We start from the raw sequence: 26,780 nt of genomic DNA, 5'->3' as shown, positions 1-26,780 counted from the left end.
CAAGAAGAAGATGTAATTTATTGAGCCCGTGGAGAAATGCACAATTCCGCATGAACATCCGACAGTGTAGCGTTTAGGTACCGACTCCAGCTCTTGCGCACTTGCCTTGTTCATCTACTCTCCAGGGGTGGCAGGAAAGCAGAGCATTTCCTAGAAATGGCGTGACTACAAATAATGATATACCCCCCCCTCCTTGGTGTGGCCCACCCAGCTCAGCTTTAAAAAGCGCCGTAGAGGACGGAGCTCTCATCCTGATCCTGCTCTCAGAAGACGCGGCCAGGACAGCCAAGGTAGGACAGTACGTTCTTTGATCAGTTATACCTCATACAATAAAGTTGTTGCAGTTGGTACTGATTTTGTGTACCCGTTTTGATTGTTACCACGGTATTTAAAGTGTGGTATTTAAAGGGGACCTTTTATGCTTTTTCGACTTTTATGACCTATAAACGTTGTTATAATGATTGATAGTCATGTTTAACAATACTAAAGTGTCAAATAATGACGTACATGCATTTCGACGTATTCCCTGGCATGGGCGCAGATGGCACTGGGGACGGGGGGGACATGTCCCCCTCAGATTCATAGTGACCCCACCCACTCTGTCCCTACATAAGGGTTAGGGTTAGGGTTAGACTAATTTACATGCAGCGCGCATTGAGAGCCCGGCGTTTGTGTGCTACGACTAATGGTGCGTTCAGGTTGTGCACGAATGTGCCCCCATGAAGTCGGATCTTCAGCTCGGAAAGTCGAATTAATCTCACCAGCCAGACATAGAATTCATGCTATCTGCTACTTACGTAAACAGTATTATATGTTTGTTTGTTTGTTGTACGTTTGTGAGGCTGGGAAGCGCTTGGAGCACTCAGCTTTGGGGTTACGTTGTTCCGAGCTCCAAGTTCCGACTTTCAGTGTAAATCGAACACACCATAAGGCACGACTCTCACTCCCCAGGGTCCTAAAGAGGAACTAGTAGCTCAGCTGCGCCTGTACCTGTTGCGGTGATCATTGTCTACTATGACAGAGCGGGTGCTTCAATGAAGAAACAAAATGAAGAAGCAAAAAACAATCAGATCGTTTTTTCAAAAAACAAACAATCTAAGTAGGCTATGCCTGTTGCCTGTTGACTTTCACAGATGTGGCAGCTAATCGTTTTGTAATGTTGAGTAATAATAATAATAATAATAGATTCAATTTATATAGCGCTTTTCACGTACTCAAAGCGCTTTACATAGGGGCACAAAAATAGATAAACAAGAGAAAAAAAAGTTGATGGGGCTAGAGATAGTGAGTGATCTAGGGGTAGGCAGAGGAGAAGAGATGAGTCTTGAGGCGGGACTGGAAGATGGCGAGGGACTCAGAGTCACGAATATGTTGGGGGAGGGAGTTCCAGAGCCTGGGAGATGTCCTGGAGAAGGACAGTAGGAGACAGAGTAGGAGCTAGTGACATTAATAAACGCCATTTGCTCTTACCTGAAGTAGGCTAAATGTAAAATAAAAAAGTATTTTCAGGCCGTGGGTGAATAGCTTTAATGTTTTTTCATTTTTATGTATAATCTTATTTTAACTAGAAAATTCCTAAAGAAATTATGAGTGTGCCTGGCTCTGGGCCCCGTTTCCCGAAAGCATCTTTAGCCTAAGTAGATCGCAGAGTGGGTCGTACGAGCATCGTACAGTTTTCACACCGTTTCCCGAAAGCATCTTTGGTAACGAACGTCTTGAAAACGCTCGTAGCTAACGAGTGCTCCAGGGTACTCGTAGGACGCTAAGAGCCTCGTTAGCCTACTATAGCCTCAGTGGCGTGACCAGCGGACATTCCTAGTATTGGATGCGTTTTATTATAACACATTGGTAATGGTGTATCACGTGCGTCTGAGGCTAATGTGGGCCATTATGTTAGTTTGAGAGAGACAGTCCAGGAAATGTTTGAGCAGGCAGGGCACTTAAAATGTTTGAGAGAAAGTGGGGGGGATTTGTGCAGACTGACATAGGCTACTCATAAAACGTAGCCTAAAATAATGTAAAATAAAAAAATAATAAAAATATTAATTATACAAATATTTGATAAAATGCAAACGAGCAGGCAAAAGGCTGGGATATGGTGGGGATTGGTCACGTTGACGGGAATGTTTAGTGACATGTGGGAGGGTGGAGGGGGTTAAAAAAAAGTCTCAATCACTCTTCGACGTGCATGAAAACCAGCCGCGTAGTTATGAGGGAGGCCGTCCTCACACCGATCTTACTCGTCGTCATCGTCCTCAATGTCCTCCGGTTCAACCAAAGCTACCCCAGCCTTAGCTGCAATGTTGTGCAACATAGCTGTCACACATATCACAGCGCATGACTTGGCCGGCGAAAACTGGAGCCCTCCGCTGGACTTGTGAAGGCATCTAAAGCGCAACTTCCACCTCCCGATCGTGCGCTCAGGATTAGGACTGATATATATGTCGGCCTAGGCTTAATCAATTGTGATTTAATATCTTTAGCATTCATATTATTGCAATCTATTCTTTTCGTAGGCTACTCTGCGGTTGGCCTTGATGGGGAGATATTTTAACCCTTTTTAACCCCATTTTCCTGCGACATTCCTGCGTCTCCCCCTGCGTCATAGCCCGTTTCAGCACCATGTCAGTGGACAGGTACGATCGTCGTGAGTGCAGCGAATGCGCGTTCACGTTAAGAGGAGTTTCGGGAAACGCTCCAAAGAAATGATCGATGGTTCGAAAGATCCATCTTTCGAACCATCTTACGAGCGAAGATCCATCGATATCGGGAAACGGGGCCTGGTCTCCTATCCGTCTGTTATTCTTTCACTTTCGGTTTAACCTTGTTCCTTGTTCTAAATCCTAAGCTGCACTTCTCCTTCTTCTAAATCTTCACCATTTGTCCATGAGTTGTTAAATACTTCCCAATATATTTTCTATTTGCAGGTTTTCTTCGCCAGTATTCAATTCCAGTTTGAACATGGTGGACTCCCAGTATTACCTCCCTAATGACATCGGTGTCTCTGCGCTGGACTGCAGAGAGGCGTTCAGCCTGCTGTCACCGCGGGAACAGATGTACTCCCACTACCTCTCCCGGGCAGCCTGGTACGTCGACGTGAAAACAAGCATTACGTTGAATTCTTCATGAACGACGTTCCCAAGTCCAGACTTCTGAGTAAAAGTAGAACCCATTGATAGTACGTAGGAGAAAATACTTTCCATACTTTGTCCCTAGTTAAATGAGATGTACGGCTTATGGCAGCTCTTCATTGACCTCTATATCTAACTCTGTATCTGTAGGTATGGTGGCCTGGCGGTTCTGCTGCAGACCTCCCCAGAGTCTGCAAACATCTTCGTGCTGCTTCAAAAGATCTTCCGTAAACAACCAGCTGCTGAACTGGAGCCAGTCGCCATGGCAGCTGGGCTTACCAGTGAGGAGTACCAGGTGCATCATCACTCTCCTTCGCACACTCTCCCTTCCTCTTCCTCCCTCTCCTGGTCGCTCCAACCTCATCCTATCCTGAAAACCAAACAAGTCTGCGAGCTCATGTTTTATTTTCTCTGGCATATGCATCTGGCCAGATTTCCAACTGACCAAACGCAACCGTATCTTGTAAGTGGCAGTATTTTCATGAACAAACAAGATGGTAGCTGCTGATCTTTTCTCTAATTGGTTGTAGGCCTATCAGATTGAGCCAGAGGTATTTGGGTCTGCCACCTTAAACAAAATCCAAAGATCCCTGAAGTACTAGGGATATTGTACTGTCTGTGTGTCTGCTTGTCTGTCTGGGAACTGATCCCTTGTTTTATTAATTTTAATCCCCTTTTTTCCTCAACGTTGCAGTCCACGTGCTGTGTTTGTTCCTCCCTTCCCATCTAAAGGACCACAATGGAAACAAGCCTTTGGGCTTTATTGTGTTTTTTAATCCTTTTGAACACTTCGGTTAATTGTTGTTCAATAAAGTTTTCAATCAACCGTTGATAAAGCCCCTTGGAAATCAAGAGGTTTCAGACTAATGCATTTACAAATTGGTCTGGCGATGTCAGGATATCCCCATCCCACCACCTATTCCTCGACGTCTAGAGTAACTGTGTTCTCTAATGTGTCTGTAATAGGCCTTCCTGGTATATGCAGCCGGTCTTTATGCAAACATGGGAAACTACAAATCTTTCGGAGACACCAAGTTCATCCCAAACCTACCAAAGGTGAGAGTGCTTCTCCTTTTGAAGACGAACCTCCGTGCTAAAACTTGTGTTTTTCAAACGAGAAGGTCCTTTCGTTGAGGAGATGAGTTCAGACACCAACGGTTCAAGTCCTAAACCTGCTAATATGGAGGGTGTTTCTGTGTCGGCCCCCCCCAGGACAAGCTGAAAGCCCTGGTTTTCGCCAGCCAGTCATTCAAGGAGCAGCCCGGCGAGATGGAGGCCCTGTGGGACAGCTGCTCCTCCGCCCTCTTCTCCCTGGAGGACAAACAGAAACAGCTGGGGCTGGGCAGCAAGGTGGGAGCCCGGGAGAGGCCTAAAAAAAAAATATGTTTGGTTCTGGTTTCCCACCGACCCTGTCAATTTATGTGCCACCCAAATTATTTTATGAGCTTTAAAAAAAAACAACGTATTTTTATTTTTTTTGATGCAAAATATAATTACGTATTGGTGCACCTCTTCATTCGCTCCCGCTGGAAAAAATAAAATAAAAAAATAAAATAAATTCCCTACCTACCCGTGACCTCAAATGAAAACCAACAGGAACCAAACTTTTTTTTTTTTTAGGCCCGAGGGGCCCAAGAAGTGCTCTACATGTAGAAGGGGACTTGTAGAAAGGACTGACATGGTGCTGGACATCGTGTAACCTTTCCTGTCGTGCATCCACAGGGCATCACCACCTACTTCTCAGGGAACTGTGGTCTGGAGGACGCTGAGCTGGCCCAGAAGTTCCTCGACTCCCAGGTGAGCTGCTGGCTGCCTTTCCGAGCCTTCTGCTCTTCAAAGCCGGACCACTTTCAAACCAGTCACTTTCACATGCCATGATCATCATGATGACGCTCACCCAGTTCCTTCATACAGTATAAATCATGCCAGATTTCCGAATCTGACATTGAATGGCAACAAATTAATGAGCAAGTTAATGAGAACGGTTTATTGCATGGGGCAGTGTTCTTTGAGCATGCTCCACCCTGAAAGGCAACCACCTTGTTTGCAGGCTGGGGTCATGTTAAACGTGTGTGTGTGTGTGTGTGTGTGTGTGTGTGTGTGTGTGTGTGTGTGTGTGTGTGTGTGTGTGTGTGTGTGTGTGTGTGTGTGTGTGTGTGTGTGTGTGTGTGTGTGTGGTGTGTGTGTGTGTGTGTGTGTCTGTGTCCGTAGAACCTGTCTGCCTACAACACACGCCTGTTCAAAACGGAGAAGGGGGAGAAGACGAGCTACGAGGTGCGCCTGGCGTCGGCAGTGACGTCAGGTACTGTGTGTGTTAAATGCATAAGGGTTGCATAAGGGTCAACAGCGTTTGTTTTGAATATTTGATCAATCCCAGTATTGCTACCATACTTGCGTTGTTGAGGCCCACGGGTTGGGGTCATTCGTTGTGCGGATTGCCTGATCAAGGTGTTGACTGTTTGGCCGTGCAGACTGCGCCGTCGACGGAGAGGGGGAGACGCGCTGCGGCAGCTTCAGCTTTGAAGACAAAGAGTTCACCGTGAAGAGGGGGGACTACGCCCAGATCATGGAGAGAGTCTGCCACTACCTCGAAGAGGCCCAGGTGAGGGGGCGGCTGTTTGTGTGAGCATAGTTAGGGTCAGGGTTGGGGGGGGGCGGTGCGTATTGATCCCAGATTAGCACGATTCCCAGAGCAAACTCTGCATACATTTATTTGTGTAATTTGCAAATGTGTCTTAGGTTGAAATTTTTGTAGATGTTAAATGAAAAATAGTATTCCTAAAGGGGTGCAGTTTATAGAAACAACATATTTGGAACAAAGTGCAGGGTCATTTATCAGAATAATAAGAGGCTTCACAGACCCACCCTAAACCTTCAGCTCAAGAAACAGCAAGGAAGAACTGACTAAACTGTCAGTCTGATTGCTGTTGCGGTACGGGATACGCAGGCCGTCCGTCCACATGCAAGTTCATGTTCAGGGTTGTGTTAGTATTGAAGAATGTGGAGGCCAGTCTCTATAATCAGATTGGCTCGCTATAGCTAAGCCTTGTAAGAGACAAGAGAAGATGGAGAATCATCATGTTTTTGTTGGAAACATCCATTTCTTTAGCGCTGTAAAAAATTCCTCAAGTTATTGTTTCAAGAACATGACGTACACAGGCAAAGAACCGGATACAGGCTCTGTCAAAGTCCAATGAAATGTCCTTCCTCGACTCAGAACTTTTCTGCCCTCCATCTCCCCATAAACCCTGCCCAATGGACAGGCCCATGCTGCCAGTGAGAACCAGAAGAAGATGCTGGAGGGATACCGGCGAAGCTTCACCTCCGGCTCCATCGACGCACACAAGGAAGGCTCGCGCTTCTGGATCAAAGACAAGGGGCCAACCGTTGAGAGGTACATGCATCTGAATCACAAGATCTCTTAACTGAATCGTCACATTTTTTTCCACATCCTGGACCATTTCCCTCGAAGAATAGGCTCATGGAATGTTGAACATCTGCCCCTTTTTTGTACCAACCTACTGAAGCAGTGCTATTATGGCATGTTCTTTGTTGTGGAATGTTGTGGTTAAGACATCGATTCCAGTGAAACTAACCTGGTGTTATATTTTGACCTTATGTTTCCCTCCTCCTCCTCTCAGTTACATAGGTTTCATAGAGAGCTACAGGGACCCCTATGGCTCCAGGGGAGAGTTTGAAGGTAAGCTCCCTTTTTAATGCGGTAATTAATAGCTGGTTATTAAAAAATATTATTAATTTAGCGGGTCCTTCTCCACCCGAGACCAACACACACTGTAGCGTTGGTTGAGCTTGTCTTCCCAGCTAGCCGTTGACCCGTGTCCTCGTCCGCCCAGGCTTCGTGGCAGTGGTGAACAAGGCCATGAGCGAGCGCTTCGGCAAGCTGGTGAGCTCGGCCGAGGTGCTGCTGCCCGAGCTGCCGTGGCCCCGGGACTTTGAGAAGGACACCTTCCTCAAGCCGGACTTCACCTCGCTGGACGTGCTCACCTTCGCCGGCAGCGGAGTCCCCGCCGGCATCAACATCCCCAACTGTACGTATCCAGCCCCATGGATCGCGTCGACCCACGGGGTCGACGCGTGTTGCAAAACCATCTATACGTGGCCAGCACTGACCCACGGGATCTAGAAGTGTTACATAAACTACTGTACGCGTAGGGTTGCCGGGGTATATGGTATTACCGGTGTTACCGGTGTTGCACACCGGCAACACCGAGTTTTTTTTTTTAATTCAGTAAAAATGAATAATATAATTAAGAAAATTAAAATGTGTAGAATAGGCCAGAGTTCTGCTCTGTGCGGAAGAGAATTGGCGCGCTTCCTTACAAGACCGGTAACCATAGCAACGCCGGTAAACAAATGCCTACGTGAGCGCCCCGCGCCACGGCCATCCGGAGGCGCGCAGAGCTTTTGGCCGTGATATTATGATGTATACAATTATATTATACTATTATATATAGAACGTTATAAGACGCCGAGAATTGGCGCGCTGCCAGCCGCTGTCACCGAGTGTGAGAGGAGAGTTGACGGAGAAGATGGCGGTTGACCTAGTGTCAAAGTTAATACCGTTTATACTCGGTAATACCGGTGTTGACGCGAGCGTATTACTCGGTGTGAAAATGTCCACACCGAGGCAACCCTTGTACGCAGACAACACAGAATCTAGAAGCGTTACATGACCGTGACATCACAGGGATGGATCAACTACACAACGAACCAATATCTTGGGAATTCTTTCTATCAAAGTATATTAGTCTCAAGGTCAGATAATAAACTCGGTCTTGGGTTGCAGGGTTTTCCCGCTTCGCCTCCCCGCTTTTTTGTGTAGTTTGTACTTCCTGAAACGCTTATATGTAAATAGACTCTAGCCATTAATTTGCTTGAAAGAATCAAAGGAAATGTATGGACTGAGATTGCAATGGATATCATGCAACATTTTTATCTGATGTTAAAGAACACCTTGTTGACCCTCAATAATAATAATAATAGTATTTCAGTTAACTGAAATAACTTTAAACAAAGCTGTTCATGTTGATCTTTCCGTTAAATGGACTGAAAACAATAGCATGTTTTTCACGCCACCATGTCCGCAGACGCACTGGGATAGCTGTTAACTGTGTGTTAACCGTTGGGTGATGTTGTGTGCTTGTAGATGATGACATCAGACAGTCGGAGGGCTTCAAGAACGTGTCGCTAGGCAACGTTCTGGCTGTAGCCTATGATATTCAGAAAGAGAAGCTTACCTTCCTGGAGGAGGACGACAAGGTTGGCAAGCAGCACGTGCACTTTCTCCACACCACTTTCAGCAACGTGCACTCCCGAGAATGTGACCCAACCCTGTGTGTGTGTGTGTGTGTGTGTGTGTGTGTGTGTGTGTGTGTGTGTGTGTGTGTGTGTGTGTGTGTGTGTGTGTGTGTGTGTGTGTGTGTGTGTGTGTGTGTGTGTGTGTGTGTGTGTGTGTGTGTTGCAGGATGCTTATATTAAGTGGATGTTGCCGTCCTTCGAGATGCAGGTTGGGCTTCATGAGCTGCTGGGCCACGGCAGTGGCAAGCTGTTTGTTCAGGTCAGTCCCGTCGACTGTATATAGAGCCAGCAAACAGTAGGAGCTCACCTACGTTAGCCTCACAGGCTTCAACCTCAGACTAAACGGATGTGCTTCTCGACAGGACGATCAGGGCAAATTCAACTTCGACCAGAACACTTTGATCAACCCAGTGACCGGAGAGAAGGTAACGTATGCACTGAGAAGGTGCCAAGTGACCAACGATATTAAGCTGTTTCTGACATTCACCTGTGTGTGTGTCTGTCTGTGTCTCTGTGTGTGTGTGTGTGTGTTTGTGTGTGTCATGTCTACAGGTGACCAGTTGGTACCGCGGCAACGAGACGTGGGACAGCAGGTTCTCCACCATCGCCTCGTCCTATGAGGAGTGCCGTGCCGAGTGCGTTGGGCTCTACCTCTGCCTCAACAAGCTCGCCCTCAGGTACTGCAGGGACACCGAGCTCTTCAGACAGCTGGAGCCTCCGGGGGCCGCTCCACACATAAACCCTTTGAGAGATGCTTTATGGCGGCACACACTAACAGTTATACTTTTTATACAGTTAAAGTTATACCTGATGTTCATAACAAACCTCATCCTTTTCCATTATGTTTTTCCCTCGCAAGTAATAATAATATTAATAATAAATTTAATTTAGAGGCGCCTTTCAAGACACCCAAGGTCACCTTACAGAGCATATAGTCATCATAAATCGTTTAAAAAACAAGACATTGTGGAAAAAAAAAAAAAAAATAAATAAAATAAATAAAAAAAAAATAATAATAAATAAAATAAAAAAAATAAAAAAATAAAATAAAATAAATAAAATAAAATAAATAAATAAATATATAAAATAAATAAATAAGTAAATATAATAAAAAATAAAAAAATGGTAAGTACACCTTACTCAAAGAATTAACTACATAAACACGTTCAGAACATTTAGCTTTTACTTTGTTGCTTTAATGCCTAGTCCTGTTCTATATGTTGCATTTACATTGAATCAGTTTCATGCAGTTTACACGGCTTGTGTTTTGTATCTATCTAACGTACAGTGGGCCATGCTGATGTGTAACCCTGTCTCCTTGGTTTGCGCGTGCGTCAGTATCTTCGGCCACGAGGGCCAGGACGCCGAGGACGTGGTGTACATCAACTGGCTGTACATGGTGCGCGCTGGCCTGCTGGGCCTGGAGTTCTACACCCCGGAGAGCAGCAGCTGGAGACAGGTATGGGACGGGCGTCACCTCCTCTGTCGTCATGAGGATCAGCTGATGTTTACGCATCCATACAGCGTATACTAGGGACGAACGACATTGGAAAAAATCGTTTAGCGATATTTTCTCCTCTGTGATATGTATCACGATATATATATATATTAGGGCTGTCAAGCGATTAAAATATTTAATCACGATTAATCGCATTAATGCCATAGTTAACTCGCGATTAATCGCGATTAATCGTATTTATTTTTTTGTATTACGATATATATAAGAATATAAGTCATCATGGGGTTCTGATGCTTCTTCTATACACTGGGTGTATAAGCACGGCACAGCTCTCCCATACTCTACTCCTCAGTGTGTCATATTGATGGGATAAAGACATGTAATCGGTTTTTTTACCATGCGACTGTTTAGAGTCGGACGGTTTGGTCTTTTTACGGTCAGCTTTCCGGCCAGTCCAATCAGAACTCTGTGGTCGACCATACATGACTGTAGCCGCGTCCTCAAACCCCTCCGATGGGGGGTCCTCAGGCCCACATGCAGGCCAGCTTCGTGATCCTGCGGGTGCTGCTGGAGGCCGGCGAGGGCCTGGTGCGCCTGGAGGAGGTGGCGGGCGCCGACGGACGGCCCGACGCCAGGATCGCCCTGGACCGCACCAAGATCCACACCGTGGGCAAGAGCGCCATCCAGAGGTTCCTCTGCAAACTGCAGGTACGAGGCCCCGCCCCCCCCACCCATGAACCATTGGCTTTAGGACCAAAAATAGATTTATGCTAATGTCATGCCGTTAAACGTTGGAGACTTGCTGATTGAATATGCAGAACGGGTACTTAAATTTTTTATTAAAGTGTAATTTTTATTTATTTATTTATTTACTTTGTTATTTTGCAGAACATTGTATTTTACACATTTTTCTATTTTGAACTGACTGAAACGTTTTATTTTCGTTATTGTGTGATTTCTCTCCAGAAGTGGGCTCACTTGGGGCATTACAGCAAGCGAACTTTAACTTTATTTAGAATATTGGGGGGCTGTAATGTGTGTGTGTGTGTGTGTGTGTGTGTGTGTGTGTGTGTGTGTGTGTGTGTGTGTGTGTGTGTGTGTGTGTGTGTGTGTGTGTGTGTGTGTGTGTGTGTGTGTGTGTGTGTGTGTGCGTGCGTGCGTGTGCGCCAGGTGCTGAAGGCGACGGCGGACGTGGCGGGGGGGCGGGCCCTCTACGACGGCTACTCCGCCGTGACGGACAGCGGGCCGCACAACTTCCTGCGTCTGCGCGACACGGTGCTGCTGAGGAAGGAGGATCGCAAGATGTTGGTCCAGGCCAACACCAGGGTCCAAGGTACGCTGCCCGGCCTGGGGAGGGACGGTGGACTGATGCACGGGGTATCACAGCCTAAGAGGATCCACTGAGGACCACCCCCACACTCCAAACACGGACAGTGACCTCATACGGCAGGGGGGGGGTGTCATGCCAAATTTGTACCGGCTGCCAAATTTGTACCGGCCTACGTCATCAGTTGTTGACAACTTGACAACTGATTTGATTGGGTTGTCCGTTGCCGGGCAGGTTTCAAAAAACATTCGGCTCATGTTTCCAAAGACGAAATAACATAATACAGATAACAGATCGCTAGATAACACTTGTTTTTACTTTATATTTGTATTGTATTGAATTGTTTAATCAAATTTAGCTAGTAAACTGAGTGTTTGAAGCAGGTTTCAAAAACCTGTCTTGTCACGCTCAATGAAGGAGTGCAATGAACGAGCATGAAAGTTTGCGAATGTTCAAGAACCTTCCTACGTCATTCGACGCGATCGCCCATAGCCAGGCAACAGACGATCGCGTCGTCTGTCGCCAGGCAGGTTTGGAATTTGTCAACAACTGAGGACGTAGGCCGGTACAAATTTGGCAGCCGGTATAAATTTGGCATGACGGGGGCAGTAATCAACCATCATGCGTCTTGAGTTTAAGGTTGTATCAGCGACGCTGGGCGACGTCACTTCTGTTGGTGTTTGACGCAGATCCCAAACAAACGGAGCCAGCTCGCCCCTCCCTTCCGTGGTTCATGCATCGAATAAAAACGCAGCGCAAAACCCCACTACGCCCTAACTCTTGTCGGTGTTTGGTTGGAATGCTATTTATCTTGGCTTGGGAGTGGTTGGTAGTACCATTTGTTTATGTGTACGATCTCATGGCACAGGCTGCCTACAGCTTGCCTAGAATCGCTGATACAACCTTTTAAACCAACATGAGCACCTCCACCTACACTAACTCAGAACATCCCATTCGGACAATCCCAGAGATTACCTAGGGTCTGCGACAACGATCAAGAGTTTGACCCTAAAAGTAAAGGGATGTACAATCGTTTCAAAGAACGTGATTACTCCTCCAAAGTTCCTGACACGGCTCTGATGAGGGCCAGCTCTATTGACCGTAATTCTCTGCTCTATAGTAAGCCATTAACTGCTAAAAAGGGCAGGGTTTTCTTTTCCACATGCTATAGCACTGACGCATACACTATACGTAATATAATTAAAAAGAATTGGAACCTCCTTCAACGTGATGACTCGTTAAATGATGTTTCTAAAGAGCCCCCTGTCTTCTCCTTTAGAATAACACCTCCTTTGGGTGATAGACCGGTGCATAGTCATCTACCAGCAAAAAAACCGACCACATGGCTACCTAAAGTGCCTGACTGTACACCCAGTCACACTACATTCACTACTAAACATTTCATAAATTGTAAGACTACATATGCTATTTATGTTTTGGAATGCTCTTTGGTGCACACATACTAGGCCATCTGGCCGTGGCCGTGTGGCCGTTTTCACACCTAACCGTGCTCAAATGGCCCCATTGTTCTCTGGCCTGCACTCACACTAGGCCATCTGGCCGTGGCCGTTGGCCGTCGCAGCTGTGGCCTGGCCACGGAAGGCTCTTGTACATACGTCATCACGTCGTAACACGTCATCACCAAGCGTCCGCTACATGGACCATAATAAAGTCTGCCGCCAGTCAGAGTTTTAACAACAATGGATAACAACACAGAGAACACACCAACAGTTGAACCGCTTGACGAGATGTTTACAGTTTAATGGGAAAGAAGGCTCGTCGCCTTTATTATGTCCGTGGTCGTCGCATTGACTATACGTTTCCAGCTCAGGTTGCGTAGCCGTGCGTGTGTGCGCGTGTCGGCTCATTAGCATCTGTACCGTAGCGGCCCGTGCCGTAGCAGCACACCTCTCCCAAGTGGCCAAATTGGCCCGGCCTGGCCACACTCACACTGCCAGATTTGAGCACGGTTAGGTGCTAAAACGGCCACGGCCACGGCCAGATGGCCTAGTGTGAGTGCACCCTGATTCACTTAATCACAACTACGCCGTAGCCCTCCAACCTGTCTACCTCAGAGAGGGCGGGGTTTGCAGTCTCTCTTATGGAGTCTCTTAAAGCATGTACGTGCACGTTATTAACGAGGGGGCTTCCTGGCTGCTGGAACAGTGGGATTAGACACCGTTTCCCGTTGGTTCATCGCAAGTCGGTTTGGATGACGACCACGATGCTGTTGTTTTCCCAGGCGAGGCCGTGGAGCTGGTGGAGTACGAGGGCAGTGCGGCGGGTCTGATCCACTCCTTCACCGAGCGCTTCCAGGAGGATGCAGAGCAGCTGGAGGCAGACCTCCTGGAGCTCAGCAAGAGGGACTCCCCCTGCTGGTGCCATTAGCGGCCGCGTTACAGACACTTCCTTCTAAAGGGCATAATCAGTGGTGTAGTCTACGTGATACGCAGGTATACGCTGTATACCCACTAGGAACGCACCAGGATTTGCGTGTACCCGCTTAAAAATGTGCACAGATGTGCGATTGATACGTGCACACATGTGTGCACACGTGTGCACGTATCAATCGTCTTGTGACAGATCTTTCACTTCTGTGTTTATTTTTCGCAAATACCGGTTGGGTATAACTGCAATTAAATACTTTAAGCAGGGGAAGTTATCTCCTACATTCACCATTCATAAAATTCCCCCTGCGCACTCGCGCTCTGCCCTGTCTCTGTTACGAAGCGCAAAGCTGCCCCTGCATCTCTGCACGTTAGTTGGCGGGCCCCTCCTTCTCGCGTGCGTGCGTGTGCATGCGTGTGGGTGTGCGTGTCCAGTCCTCCCATGTTAATGTGTTAACCACATAACAAGTAGTCAACAGAAGACAATGTTTTAATCCCACTTTATATCTCCTTACTTTTAGATGAGAACCCCTGGCCAGCCTTTCAGACTTGGTGTCAGGCTAGGGAATTTAAAAACGGGCATCCCTGGTTAGAGTGGAGGGAATCATACAGTTGGTATACAGAATTGAAATTCATAATGTTAATCACTATGCAAATGAGAGTATAGCTAATTCATGGTCATTTTTAAGGTGCAGTAATTTCACACTTTTACACAATTCAATGACTGTATGGTATGTTAGATAACAACAGTAAGAGCTCAAATTAGAGCAATTTAAAGAGTGAAACATTAGTCTCCTGTCATCTCCTTCTCATGCACTGGTTAGCCATGATTGTAAATAGTTCATTAAATTATTTTGAGTAGATTTTTGTCCTTGTTTAGCATGTGCTATTGCTACTATAGATATACAAAGGAAAACTGGTCATTTTTGTGTTCTATTTGTTCATACTGTTATTAAAACTGAAAAACCTACTCAGCTTTCCATGATTGTTGATAATCGTTATACTCTTAAATCAGCGGGTTGTAGACCCCTGCGTTGGTGAGTGTGGTGCGACACCCCATAAGCGCCACACACGTACACGTACCGGTGGGACGGATATGTACGAGGCTGGGAGGGAATCATCACAGTATACCCACTACAACAAAATAGACTACACCACTGTATATATATTTCATATATATATATATATATATAAATTCCATACATTTTGCTCAGACCCCGTTAATCAGTTATATTTTTATTTATTTTATTACTATTTCATTTTTCTATTACTAATTCCGTGCCGTCCAAACACAATATTCTGATTTCAAATTGTAGAATGTAAACGTATTTCAAGTTTATTGAACATATACATTCAATATTAAGCTTTAATGATGCAAACTTCACTTCACGCACTGTTATTCCACCCCATTATACTGCCGAAGGCAGTCAGAAATAAATATACACATCTGCCTATCATATTCCTTATGCCCTATCGCCTATACAACCATTAAATAATATCTCTCAGTGCATGCTACAATATGGTATACTTATACCATGCAGAATCACACAAAACTCAATCTTACATTTTAATTTGTTATTAATGCAATACACAAGAGTAAAAACATTCATTGCATTCATGAAACAATATCTGTCAGCAAAGAAGAGCAGACAGTCAGAGATACATACACAAAAGTAATTGAAGAGAAATAACAAAAAGAAAAAGAAAAGATAACAACCAGAATAAGAGAGCTAGCAATTGGCATCAGATGGAAAATGGCCGTTTTAAACACGTGTTTAAGTTGTGATTTGAAATGGGGGAGAATGAGTGGATGTTTCTGAGTTGGTGTGGAAATGAATTCCAGAGACGGGGACCAGAGCGGCTGAACGCTCTGTGCCCCGTGGTGGTGAGACAGGCAGAGGGGACAGACAGGTATATAGAGGACGAGGAAGAGGCAGGATGATTATGATCTTCATGCCTCTACATTCCTGAAATAACATCTGTCAGTGTATTCCTAGAATAGGGTGGCCTCGGAGTCTGGCCGATACTTTATATATTATGTATTAAAACAGCCGAATGTAAAACGCTTTCAACTAAATTAAACACAAACATTCAATCTTACATTTTAATTGGTAATTAATAGAATGTACAAAAGTAAAACCAATACAAATCTAACAATTGATGATACTTTTAAAACTTATGCACCTCTGATTATAATAATTATAATGCCTCAGAATGCCACTATAATGAGAAATAAAAAAAACAGACATGTCCCCTTATTCTTAGTTTGTCAGCAGGAGTGGGAGAGGGCTGGGCTGACCCAAATCCACCACTACATCTTGGATCCAGGAGATGGAGCCACATGAGACGATCATCCACGCCGGCAATGGAGTCTGCTGAACCGTCTACGTACTGGGGTCGGTCGGTTCAAATCTTCAATGAAGAAGTGGGGCCTGGCAGACACTAGCGCTGCATGCGAGTGTGGTTGCCCCTGAACAGACTGTCGAGCATATTATGACCACCTGCCCCCTACACAGACCACCCTCGGAAAGCCGGCCTCTTTGACGCGGGACCAGAGACAAGGGCATGGCTACAAGACACTGAGTTGGACCTCTGATGTGACACGAAAGAAGAAGGAGTTTTGTCAGTGCAGTACGCTGGCCCGGCTGGAGTTTGGCTTCAGTATCTGCAGGGTGACGATCATTCTGATCGTCCTCCGGAACCACGGGTAGAACAAGGCGTACAGCAGCGGGTTCAGGCAGGAGTTTAAATACAACAACCAGACGCCCCAGGACCAGGCGGCAAAGTTCTCTGACGCGTCCTGACCCATGAACCCGAGGGAGGGAAAGTAGCACAGGAGGAACACCACCACCACCACGCCCAGCCTCAGCGCCGCCTTCAACTCCGACCGCCGAGCCGCCGCCGCCGCCGCCGCCGCCCGCGACGACCTCATCTTCCGCGTCTGGGACAGAGCGGCGCCGAATACCTGCAGGTACAACGCCACCACGGTGGATATGGGCGCCAGGATGGTGACCAGCAGCTCCACCCAGCTGGACGGCCCGTCCACCAACACCACGCACTCCCCCCAGCACGACCTCCGTCGGCGCAACTCTCGACCTACGTTCACGACCAGGAGGCTGCAGTTGTAGACGACGGCGCACGACCAGCAGAGGCCCACGGCGAGCTGCACCCGGCCCATGGTCACCTCGCTGGTGTAGCGTAGCGGCTGGCAGACGGCCAGGTAGCGGTCCAGCGAGATGAGCAGGATGCTGGCCACCGACGCCGAGGTCAGCACGTAGCTCAGCGTGTAGTAGACGTAGCAGAGCCAGGGACCCAGGAGCCAGCAGGAGCTGATGTAGTACTGCGCCTCCAGGGGCATCACCACCAGGCCGATGAGCAGGTCGGAGCCTGCCAGCGACAGCAGCACCTGGTTGGTGGGCGTGTGCAGCTGGCGGAAGTGGGCGATGGAGACGATGAGCAGCAGGTTGAGCAGCACGGTGAGGAGCGCCAGGGAGAAGGTCAGGGTGTAGAGGAGGCTGGCGGTGAAGCGGGGCCCAAGGCTCAGCCGGCAGGAGGTGTTGAGCAGCAGGGGGTAGCAGAGGTCCGGCCCCGACCCGGCCAGCGGGCTCCTCAGTAGGGGAGACATGGCGGAGGTCAGGGTGTCGAGGTGCAGGAGGTGGAGCGAGGGAGCAGAGGCCGGCTGAGGACCAGGGGTGAAGACCTGGCTCCGTCTGTGGCTCAATCCCTCCTCGGTACAACGGTTATACCCCCCTCTCTCTCTCTCTCTCTCTCTCTCTCTCTCTCTCTCTCTCTCTCTCTCTCTCTCTCTCTCCTTCCCTCTCTCTCTCTCTCTCTCTCTCTCTCTCTCTCTCTCTCTCTCTCTCTCTCTCTCTCTCTCTCTCTCTCTCTCTCTCTCTCTCTCTCTCTCTCCTCTCTCTCTCTCTCTCTCTCTCTCTCTCTCTCTCTCTCTCTCTCTCTCTCTCTCTCTCTCTCAGTGCGCTGAGTTTTGACCTCCAGAGAACCTGCCGGAGAACCAGCCGGAGCAATGTAATACACAGACACTTAATGGCTGTTTATGTACAGAGAACCAGTCAGCGCACAGTAATACACACACTCATAAAACCAGCCAGAGCACATTAATACACAAACACTAAACGGCTGTTTATATTCAGAGAACCAGCCAGAACACATTAATACACAGACACTCAGAGAACAAGCCAGAGCACAGTTATATAGACATTCAGAGAAACAGTCAGAGCACAGTTATACACAGACACTCAGAGAACCAGTCAGAGCACAGTAATACACAGACACTCAGAAAACCAGCCAGAGCACATTAATACACAGACACTAAACGGCTGTTTATATTCAGAGAACCAGCCAGAACACATTAATACACAGACGCTCAGAGAACCAGCCAGAGCACAGTTTAACAGACACTCAGAGAACCAGTCAGAGCACAGTAGTACACAGACACTCAGAGAACCAGTCAGAGCACAGTAATACACAGACACTCAGAAAACCAGCCAGAGCACATTAATACACAGACACTAAACGGCTGTTTATATTCAGAGAACCAGCCAGAACACATTAATACACAGACGCTCAGAGAACCAGCCAGAGCACAGTTTAACAGACACTCAGAGAACCAGTCAGAGCACAGTTTAACAGACACTCAGAGAACCAGTCAGAGCACAGTAGTACACAGACACCGATACGTTTAAGAGCATACCTGTAATCAGGGTCATTAGCGACACAAATTTTTTTTTTACCAAGAACACTTCCTTGTTCTTTCTTATGCAATTATGGGGCCGGCAAATACTTACCTAGTATGTGGTTGGATAATACATGGCCTAACCACACAAAATCACACATCAACAGACACACTGAAAAAAAACTAAAACTTTGTCAAAATCATATTGTTTCAGACAATTTTCTACTTTCATTGAGGGGTGTATATCTTTATTCCCATGAAGACCTATTGAAGACACATTTGGAAAGACAATGTAAACAGCACATTCAGAATAGCTATGCTCGTCGTTTCTGCCTGAACTAAGAGGTCAGACGTGAAACGGTTGTTTTACAGAGTTGATGCTTGCTGTCTACAAGCCATGGCCATTTAAGAAAATGTGTTCCTGGTTCTGGGACTCGTGGCTAGAGATAGCATGCTACAACTAGCATAGCTATGTACCGTCTAGGTGAAGGATCTCAAACTGGTTGTCCGGGTAAAACAACCCTCCTTTGTCCATTTGAACCAACCAATGAGCTATGCTGGGACCCATTCAGATACAATTCTTTATTCAGCCACACTTAACTCATATGTTTGCTCCCTTATGAATTAATATTGTTGTTTATACATCAGGCCATACTGCCAAACTGGGCCTCATTTGAGTTGAACATCAGGTCAGGATTTGGCTTCATCAGGAATGGCTCTCAGAATAACGCACACACACGAACGGACTCAGGAATAGACCTGGGTCACGTGAGAACCTCCTCATAGGAATCCATTGGCTCTTTGTTAGGAACCTTCTCATAGGAATCCACTGGCTCCTTGTTAGAAACCTTCTCATAGGAATCCACTGCTCCTTGTTAGAAACCTTCTCATAGGAATCCACTGGCTCTTTGTTAGGAACCTTCTCATAGGAATCCACTGGCTCCTTGTTCTTCTGTAAGCGGTGTGGGCCACAGAGGGGTCTGTACTACGTATAGGTGTCACAAAACACACTTCACACAACACATGATGTAACCTTTACCGTATTATCTCCTCATTGAGGTTAATGTTAAAGTTACCTACATCCAACTTTGACAATGAACTACTGAGAAGGCAATTCTCACATACGAACACACATTCTTGTCTGTTCGTATGGGAGAATCGTATGTGTGCGTTTTTTTTCACAATAAAGTAATGCAATAAAATTAAAGGCAAGGCAAGGCAACTTTATTTATATAGCACTTTTCATACACAAGGCAGACTCAAGGCAGTTTTTCACATATAAACATTGTCATACAATTAAATAAAATAATAGGTAAGTAAAAGAAAAACATAAGCAAAAAATAGAAAGTTAAAAAGGCATTTTAGTATTAAAATAGAAAATAAAGGCAAAGTTAAAAAAGCTTTTTAACTTCTTTTTTTTTAAGCTTAAAAAGCTTTTTTAAGCTTTTTAAAGATGAAAATGAATGTAGAAAGTCCAGTGCAGGAGAGGGACAGAAATCCCAGATGTCTTATAAGACTCTCTCCCCTCAAAACCACAGGTTCTGTTTAAAACGAGAAATAACGAGAGAACTAGTCACTGTTCTCATATTATTATTATTTCTATAAATTCATTTGCTCAAACTAACCTAGGTTTAGACATTTTATCGGATAACTCAAACTTCATTCAACACCCAGAAATAAAGAACAAAAAGTCTCTGTGAGTCTCTGAGCTATCTTGGGGCCTTAATGTATTACTTTGCACTTTTATTTTGGAATTTAAAGGCAATAAACATGTATTGAAATGTTAAGGAATTCATATTTTTTTCATTCAGATATGTAAATCAACATGTAGAAATTGCTATTAGTCAATTAATGGGGAGATAATCGAATCGAATCGAAATCGAATCGGACTGAAAAAAAGAATCGTTAGATTAATCGATGCATGGAAAAAATAATCGCTAGATTAATCGTTTAAAAAATAATCGTTTATCCCAGCGCTACTGAGGACCACCCCACACTCCAAACATGGACAGTGAGCTCATACGGCGGGGGGGGGGGGGGGGGGGGGGGGGGGCAGAAATCAACCATCATGCGTCTTGAGTTTAAGGTTGTATCAGCGACGCTGGGCGACGCCACTTCTGTTGGTGTTTGACGCAGATCCCAAACAAACGGAGCCAGCTCGCCCCTCCCTTCCATGGTTCATGCATCGAATAAAAACGCAGCGCAAAACCCCACTACACCCTAACTCTTGTCGGTGTTTGGTTGGAATGCTATTTATCTTGGCTTGGGAGTGGTTGGTAGTACCATTTGTTTATGTGTACGATCTCATGGCACAGGCTGCCTACAGCTTGCCTAGAATCGCTGATACAACCTTTTAAACCAACATGAGCACCTCCACCTACACTAACTCAGAACATCCCATTCGGACAATCCCAGAGATTACCTAGGGTCTGCGACAACGATCAAGAGTTTGACCCTAAAAGTAAAGGGATGTACAATCGTTTCAAAGAACGTGATTACTCCTCCAAAGTTCCTGACACGGCTCTGATGAGGGCCAGCTCTATTGACCGTAATTCTCTGCTCTATAGTAAGCCATTAACTGCTAAAAAGGGCAGGGTTTTCTTTTCCACATGCTATAGCACTGACGCATACACTATACGTAATATAATTAAAAAGAATTGGAACTTCCTTCAACGTGATGACTCGTCAAATTATGTTTCTAAAGAGCCCCCTGTCTTCTCCTTTAGAATAACACCTCCTTTGGGTGATAGACCGGTGCATAGTCATCTACCAGCAAAAAAACCGACCACATGGCTACCTAAAGTGCCTAACTGTACACCCAGTCACACTACATTCACTACTAAACATTTCATAAATTGTAAGACTACATATGCTATTTATGTTTTGGAATGCTCTCTGTGCGATGCTTTTTATGTTGGGCGTACTAAACGACAACCGCAAGAACTCCTCGCTGAGCATAGGAATGCCCCAATAATAGGAAACTGATTATGCTATGACAAGACACTTCAGAGAAGCACATAATGAAAACGGCATACTGTTCACCGCTATAGGGATTCATCATGTGCCCCTTACTTCTAGGAGGTAAGGGGCACAAAAAACACTGAACCAAAAAGAAAGTCGCTATTAACTAGATGCTGTGGCATTCCCAGGATTGAATGATTCTATTGAAATGGTGGTCTGCCTTTGGACTAAATGAGCTGTTTGTTACTGTTTAAATTATTTTGATTGAAACGCTATGATTGTTATTCAACACTGGATCCATTCTATGTTTGTCATGGAGATGTATGTATTTTGTGATCATATTACATGACTTAGGCTGCATTATGAGTCATTTGTTGACTCCGCCTACTCCAGCTGGAGCGAGTTTACTAATAGCTATGACTTGATATACCTGCCGTTACACCTTGATTATTTTTCATGCCCTGATGAAGGCCTACAATAGCAGAAACAGTTTGGCAACTTTTTAAGAATTCTATTATGAATCAGCCTATTTATTAAAGCTTTTTAACAAGTGCCTTGGTCAGCTTATAATTTTTAGAAACTGTTTTTGTATACCAAAGGGCACCTACGCACTAACTGAGGGTGCACACATACTAGGCCATCTGGCCGTGGCCGTGTGGCCGTTTTCACACCTAACCGTGCTCAAATGGCCCCATTGTTCTCTGGCCTGCACTCACACTAGGCCATCTGGCCGTGGCCGTTGGCCGTCGCAGCTGTGGCCTGGCCACGGAAGGCTCTTGTACATACGTCATCACGTCGTAACACGTCATCACCAAGCGTCCGCTGCATGGACCATAATAAAGTCTGCCGCCAGTCAGAGTTTTAACAACAATGGATAACAACACAGAGAACACACCAACAGTTGAACCGCTTGACGCGATGTTTACAGTTTAATGGGAAAGAAGGCTCGTCGCCTTTATTATGTCCGTGGTCGTCGCATTGACTATACGTTTCCAGCTCAGGTTGCGTAGCCGTGCGTGTGTGCGCGTGTCGGCTCATTAGCATCTGTACCGTAGCGGCCCGTGCCGTAGCAGCACACCTCTCCCAAGTGGCCAAATTGGCCCGGCCTGGCCACACTCACACTGGCAGATTTGAGCACGGTTAGGTGCTAAAACGGCCACGGCCACGGCCAGATGGCCTAGTGTGAGTGCACCCTGATTCACTTAATCACAACTACGCCGTAGCCCTCCAACCTGTCTACCTCAGAGAGGGCGGGGTTTGCAGTCTCTCTTATGGAGTCTCTTAAAGCATGTACGTGCACGTTATTAACGAGGGGGCTTCCTGGCTGCTGGAACAGTGGGATTAGACACCGTGGGTATAACTGCAATTAAATACTTTAAGCAGGGGAAGTTATCTCCTACATTAACCATTCATAAAATTCCCCCTGCGCACTCGCGCTCTGCCCTGTCTCTGTTACGAAGCGCAAAGCTGCCCCTGCATCTCTGCACGTTAGTTGGCGGGCCCCTCCTTCTCGCGTGCGTGCGTGTGCATGCGTGTGGGTGTGCGTGTCCAGTCCTCCCATGTTAATGTGTTAACCACATAACAAGTAGTCAACAGAAGACAATGTTTTAATCCCACTTTATATCTCCTTACTTTTAGATGAGAACCCCTGGCCAGCCTTTCAGACTTGGTGTCAGGCTAGGGAATTTAAAAACGGGCATCCCTGGTTAGAGTGGAGGGAATCATACAGTTGGTATACAGAATTGAAATTCATAATGTTGATCACTATGCAAATGAGAGTATAGCTAATTCATGGTCATTTTTAAGGTGCAGTAATTTCACACTTTTACACAATTCAATGACTGTATGGTATGTTAGATAACAACAGTAAGAGCTCAAATTAGAGCAATTTAAAGAGTGAAGCATTAGTCTCCTGTCATCTCCTTCTCATGCACTGGTTAGCCATGATTGTAAATAGTTCATTAAAATATTTTGAGTAGATTTAGTCCTTGTTTAGCATGTGCTATTGCTACTATAGATATACAAAGGAAAACTGGTCATTTTTGTGTTTTATTTGTTCATACTGTTATTAAAACTGATAAACCTACTCAGCTTTTCATGATTGTTGATAATCGTTATACTCTTAAATCAGCGGGTTGTAGACCCCTGCGTTGGTGAGTGTGGTGCGACACCCCATAAGCGCCACACACGTACACGTACCGGTGGGACGGGTTTGTACGAGGCTGGGAGGGAATCATCACAGTATACCCACTACAACAAAATAGACTACACCACTGTATATATATTTCATATATATATATATATAAATTCCATACATTTTGCTCAGACCCCGTTAATCAGTTATATTTTTATTTATTTTATTACTATTTCATTTTTCTATTACTAATTCCGTGCCGTCCAAACACAATATTCTGATTTCAAATTGTAGAATGTAAACGTATTTCAAGTTTATTGAACATATACATTCAATATTAAGCTTTAATGATGCAAACTTCACTTCACGCACTGTTATTCCACCCCATTATACTGCCGAAGGCAGTCAGAAATAAATATACACATCTGCCTATCATATTCCTTATGCCCTATCGCCTATACAACCATTAAATAATATCTCTCAGTGCATGCTACAATATGGTATACTTATACCATGCAGAATCACACAAAACTCAATCTTACATTTTAATTTGTTATTAATGCAATACACAAGAGTAAAAACATTCATTGCATTCATGAAACAATATCTGTCAGCAAAGAAGAGCAGACAGTCATAAATATGCACATCTGCCTGTGTACTATAATAAAATTATTAATATAACATTTAATCTGAAGTCGTCTTTTATCGGCACTCGAGGACACCCAAAGATACATACACAAAAGTAATTGAAGAGAAATAACAAAAAGAAAAAGAAAAGATAACAACCAGAATAAGAGAGCTAGCAATTGGCATCAGATGGAAAATGGCCGTTTTAAACACGTGTTTAAGTTGTGATTTGAAATGGGGGAGAATGAGTGGATGTTTCTGAGTTGGTGTGGAAATGAATTCCAGAGACGGGGACCAGAGCGGCTGAACGCTCTGTGCCCCGTGGTGGTGAGACAGGCAGAGGCGACAGACAGGTATATAGAGGACGAGGAAGAGGCAGGATGATTATGATCTTCATGCCTCTACATTCCTGAAATAATATCTGTCAGCGTATTCCTAGAATAGGGTGGCCTCGGAGTCTGGCTGATACTTATACAACGCTCACCACACAAGATATTATGTATTAAAACAGCCGAATGTAAAACGCTTTCAACTAAATTAAACACAAACATTCAATCTTACATTTTAATTGGTAATTAATAGAATGTACAAAAGTAAAACCAATACAAATCTAACAATTGATGATACTTTTAAAACATATGCACCTCTGATTATAATAATTATAATGCCTCAGAATGCCACTATAATGAGAAATAAAAAAAACAGACATGTCCCCTTATTCTTAGTTTGTCAGCAGGAGTGGGAGAGGGCTGGGCTGACCCAAATCCACCACTACATCTTGGATCCAGGAAAAGCCGGCCTCTTTGACGCGGGACCAGAGACAAGGGCATGGTGACAAGACACTGAGTTGGACCTCTGATGTGACACGAAAGAAGAAGGAGTTTTGTCAGTGCAGTACGCTGGCCCGGCTGGAGTTTGGCTTCAGTATCTGCAGGGTGACGATCATTCTGATCGTCCTCCGGAACCACGGGTAGAGCAAGGCGTACAGCAGCGGGTTCAGGCAGGAGTTTAAATACAACAACCAGACGCCCCAGGACCAGGCGGCAAAGTTCTCTGACGCGTCCTGACCCATGAACCCGGTAAAGTAGCACAGGAGGAACACCACCACCACCACGCCCAGCCTCAGCGCCGCCTTCAACTCCGACCGCCGAGCCGCCGCCGCCGCCGCCGCCGCCCGCGACGACCTCATCTTCCGCGTCTGGGACAGAGCGGCGCCGAAGACCTGCAGGTACAACGCCACCACGGTGGATATGGGCGCCAGGATGGTGACCAGCAGCTCCACCCAGCTGGACGGCCCGTCCACCAACACCACGCACTCCCCCCGGCACGACCTCCGTCGGCGCGGCTCTCGACCTACGTTCACGACCAGGAGGCTGCAGTTGTAGACGACGGCGCACGACCAGCAGAGGCCCACGGCGAGCTGCACCCGGCCCATGGTCACCTCGCTGGTGTAGCGTAGCGGCTGGCAGACGGCCAGGTAGCGGTCCAGCGAGATGAGCAGGATGCTGGCCACCGACGCCGAGGTCAGCACGTAGCTCAGCGTGTAGTAGACGTAGCAGAGCCAGGGACCCAGGAGCCAGCAGGAGCTGATGTAGTACTGCGCCTCCAGGGGCATCACCACCAGGCCGATGAGCAGGTCGGAGCCCGCCAGGGACAGCAGCACCTGGTTGGTGGGCGTGTGCAGCTGGTGGAAGTGGGCGATGGAGACGATGAGCAGCAGGTTGAGCAGCACGGTGAGGAGCGCCAGGGAGAAGGTCAGGGTGTAGAGGAGGCTGGCGGTGAAGCGGGGCTGGAGGCTCAGCCTGCAGGAGGTGTTGAGCAGCAGGGGGTAGCAGAGGTCCGGCCCCGACCCGGCCAGCGGGCTCCTCAGTAGGGGAGACATGGCGGAGGACAGGGTGTCGAGGTGCAGGAGGTGGAGCGAGGGAGCAGAGGCCGGCTGAGGACCAGGGGTGAAGACCTGGCGCCGTCTGTGGCTCAATCCCTCCTCGGTACAACGGTTATACCCCCCTCTCTCTCTCTCTCTCTCTCTCTCTCTCTCTCTCTCTCTCTCTCTCTCTCTCTCTCTCTCTCTCTCTCTCTCTCTCTCCTTCCCTCTCTCTCTCTCTCTCTCTCTCTCTCTCTCTCTCTCTCTCTCTCTCTCTCTCTCTCTCTCTCTCTCTCTCTCTCTCTCTCTCTCTCAGTGCGCTGAGTTTTGACCTCCAGAGAACCAGCCGGAGAACCAGCCGGAGCACATTAATACACAGACACTAAACGGCTGTTTATATTCAGAGAACCAGCCAGAACACATTAATACACAGACGCTCAGAGAACAAGCCAGAGCACAGTTATATAGACATTCAGAGAACCAGTCAGAGCACAGTTATACACAGACACTCAGAGAACCAGTCAGAGCACAGTAATACACAGACACTCAGAAAACCAGCCAGAGCACATTAATACACAGACACTAAACGGCTGTTTATATTCAGAGAACCAGCCAGAACACATTAATACACAGACGCTCAGAGAACAAGCCAGAGCGCAGTTATATAGACATTCAGAGAACCAGTCAGAGCACAGTTATACACAGACACTCAGAGAACCAGTCAGAGCACAGTAATACACAGACACTCAGAAAACCAGCCAGAGCACATTAATACACAGACACTAAACGGCTGTTTATATTCAGAGAACCAGCCAGAACACATTAATACACAGACGCTCAGAGAACAAGCCAGAGCACAGTTATATAGACATTCAGAG

General features: G+C 46.3%; 3 protein-coding genes across 3 annotated transcripts; 1 reads left to right on the top strand and 2 right to left on the bottom strand.

The window, feature by feature from the left end:
- The first annotated feature begins 232 nt into the window (after positions 1-232).
- On the top strand, positions 233-13,734 carry LOC130386671 (dipeptidyl peptidase 3-like). The gene is made up of 19 exons (XM_056595689.1): positions 233-290; positions 2,928-3,086; positions 3,282-3,426; positions 4,098-4,187; positions 4,344-4,481; positions 4,854-4,928; positions 5,343-5,433; positions 5,603-5,733; positions 6,395-6,525; positions 6,773-6,831; positions 6,986-7,180; positions 8,299-8,411; positions 8,617-8,709; positions 8,813-8,875; positions 9,003-9,127; positions 9,789-9,909; positions 10,438-10,617; positions 11,080-11,242; positions 13,479-13,734. Exons 2-19 carry the CDS (start codon positions 2,962-2,964, stop codon positions 13,622-13,624), a joined length of 2,184 nt encoding a protein of 727 aa, XP_056451664.1. The 5' UTR covers positions 233-290; positions 2,928-2,961; the 3' UTR covers positions 13,625-13,734.
- A 2,512-nt stretch (positions 13,735-16,246) lies between these two features.
- On the bottom strand, positions 16,247-17,248 carry LOC130386143 (trace amine-associated receptor 13c-like). The gene has a single exon (XM_056594919.1). It carries the CDS (start codon positions 17,246-17,248, stop codon positions 16,247-16,249), a length of 1,002 nt encoding a protein of 333 aa, XP_056450894.1.
- A 7,676-nt stretch (positions 17,249-24,924) lies between these two features.
- LOC130386142 (trace amine-associated receptor 13c-like) lies at positions 24,925-25,920 on the bottom strand. Its single transcript, XM_056594918.1, has one exon. It carries the CDS (start codon positions 25,918-25,920, stop codon positions 24,925-24,927), a length of 996 nt encoding a protein of 331 aa, XP_056450893.1.
- Positions 25,921-26,780: the final 860 nt, after the last annotated feature.

Source organism: Gadus chalcogrammus, chromosome 7 (assembly GCF_026213295.1).
Source record: "Gadus chalcogrammus isolate NIFS_2021 chromosome 7, NIFS_Gcha_1.0, whole genome shotgun sequence".
NCBI lineage: Eukaryota > Metazoa > Chordata > Actinopteri > Gadiformes > Gadidae > Gadus > Gadus chalcogrammus.
Note: the sequence above shows the minus strand (reverse complement) of the source record. Positions and strands in the feature narration are given on the sequence as shown.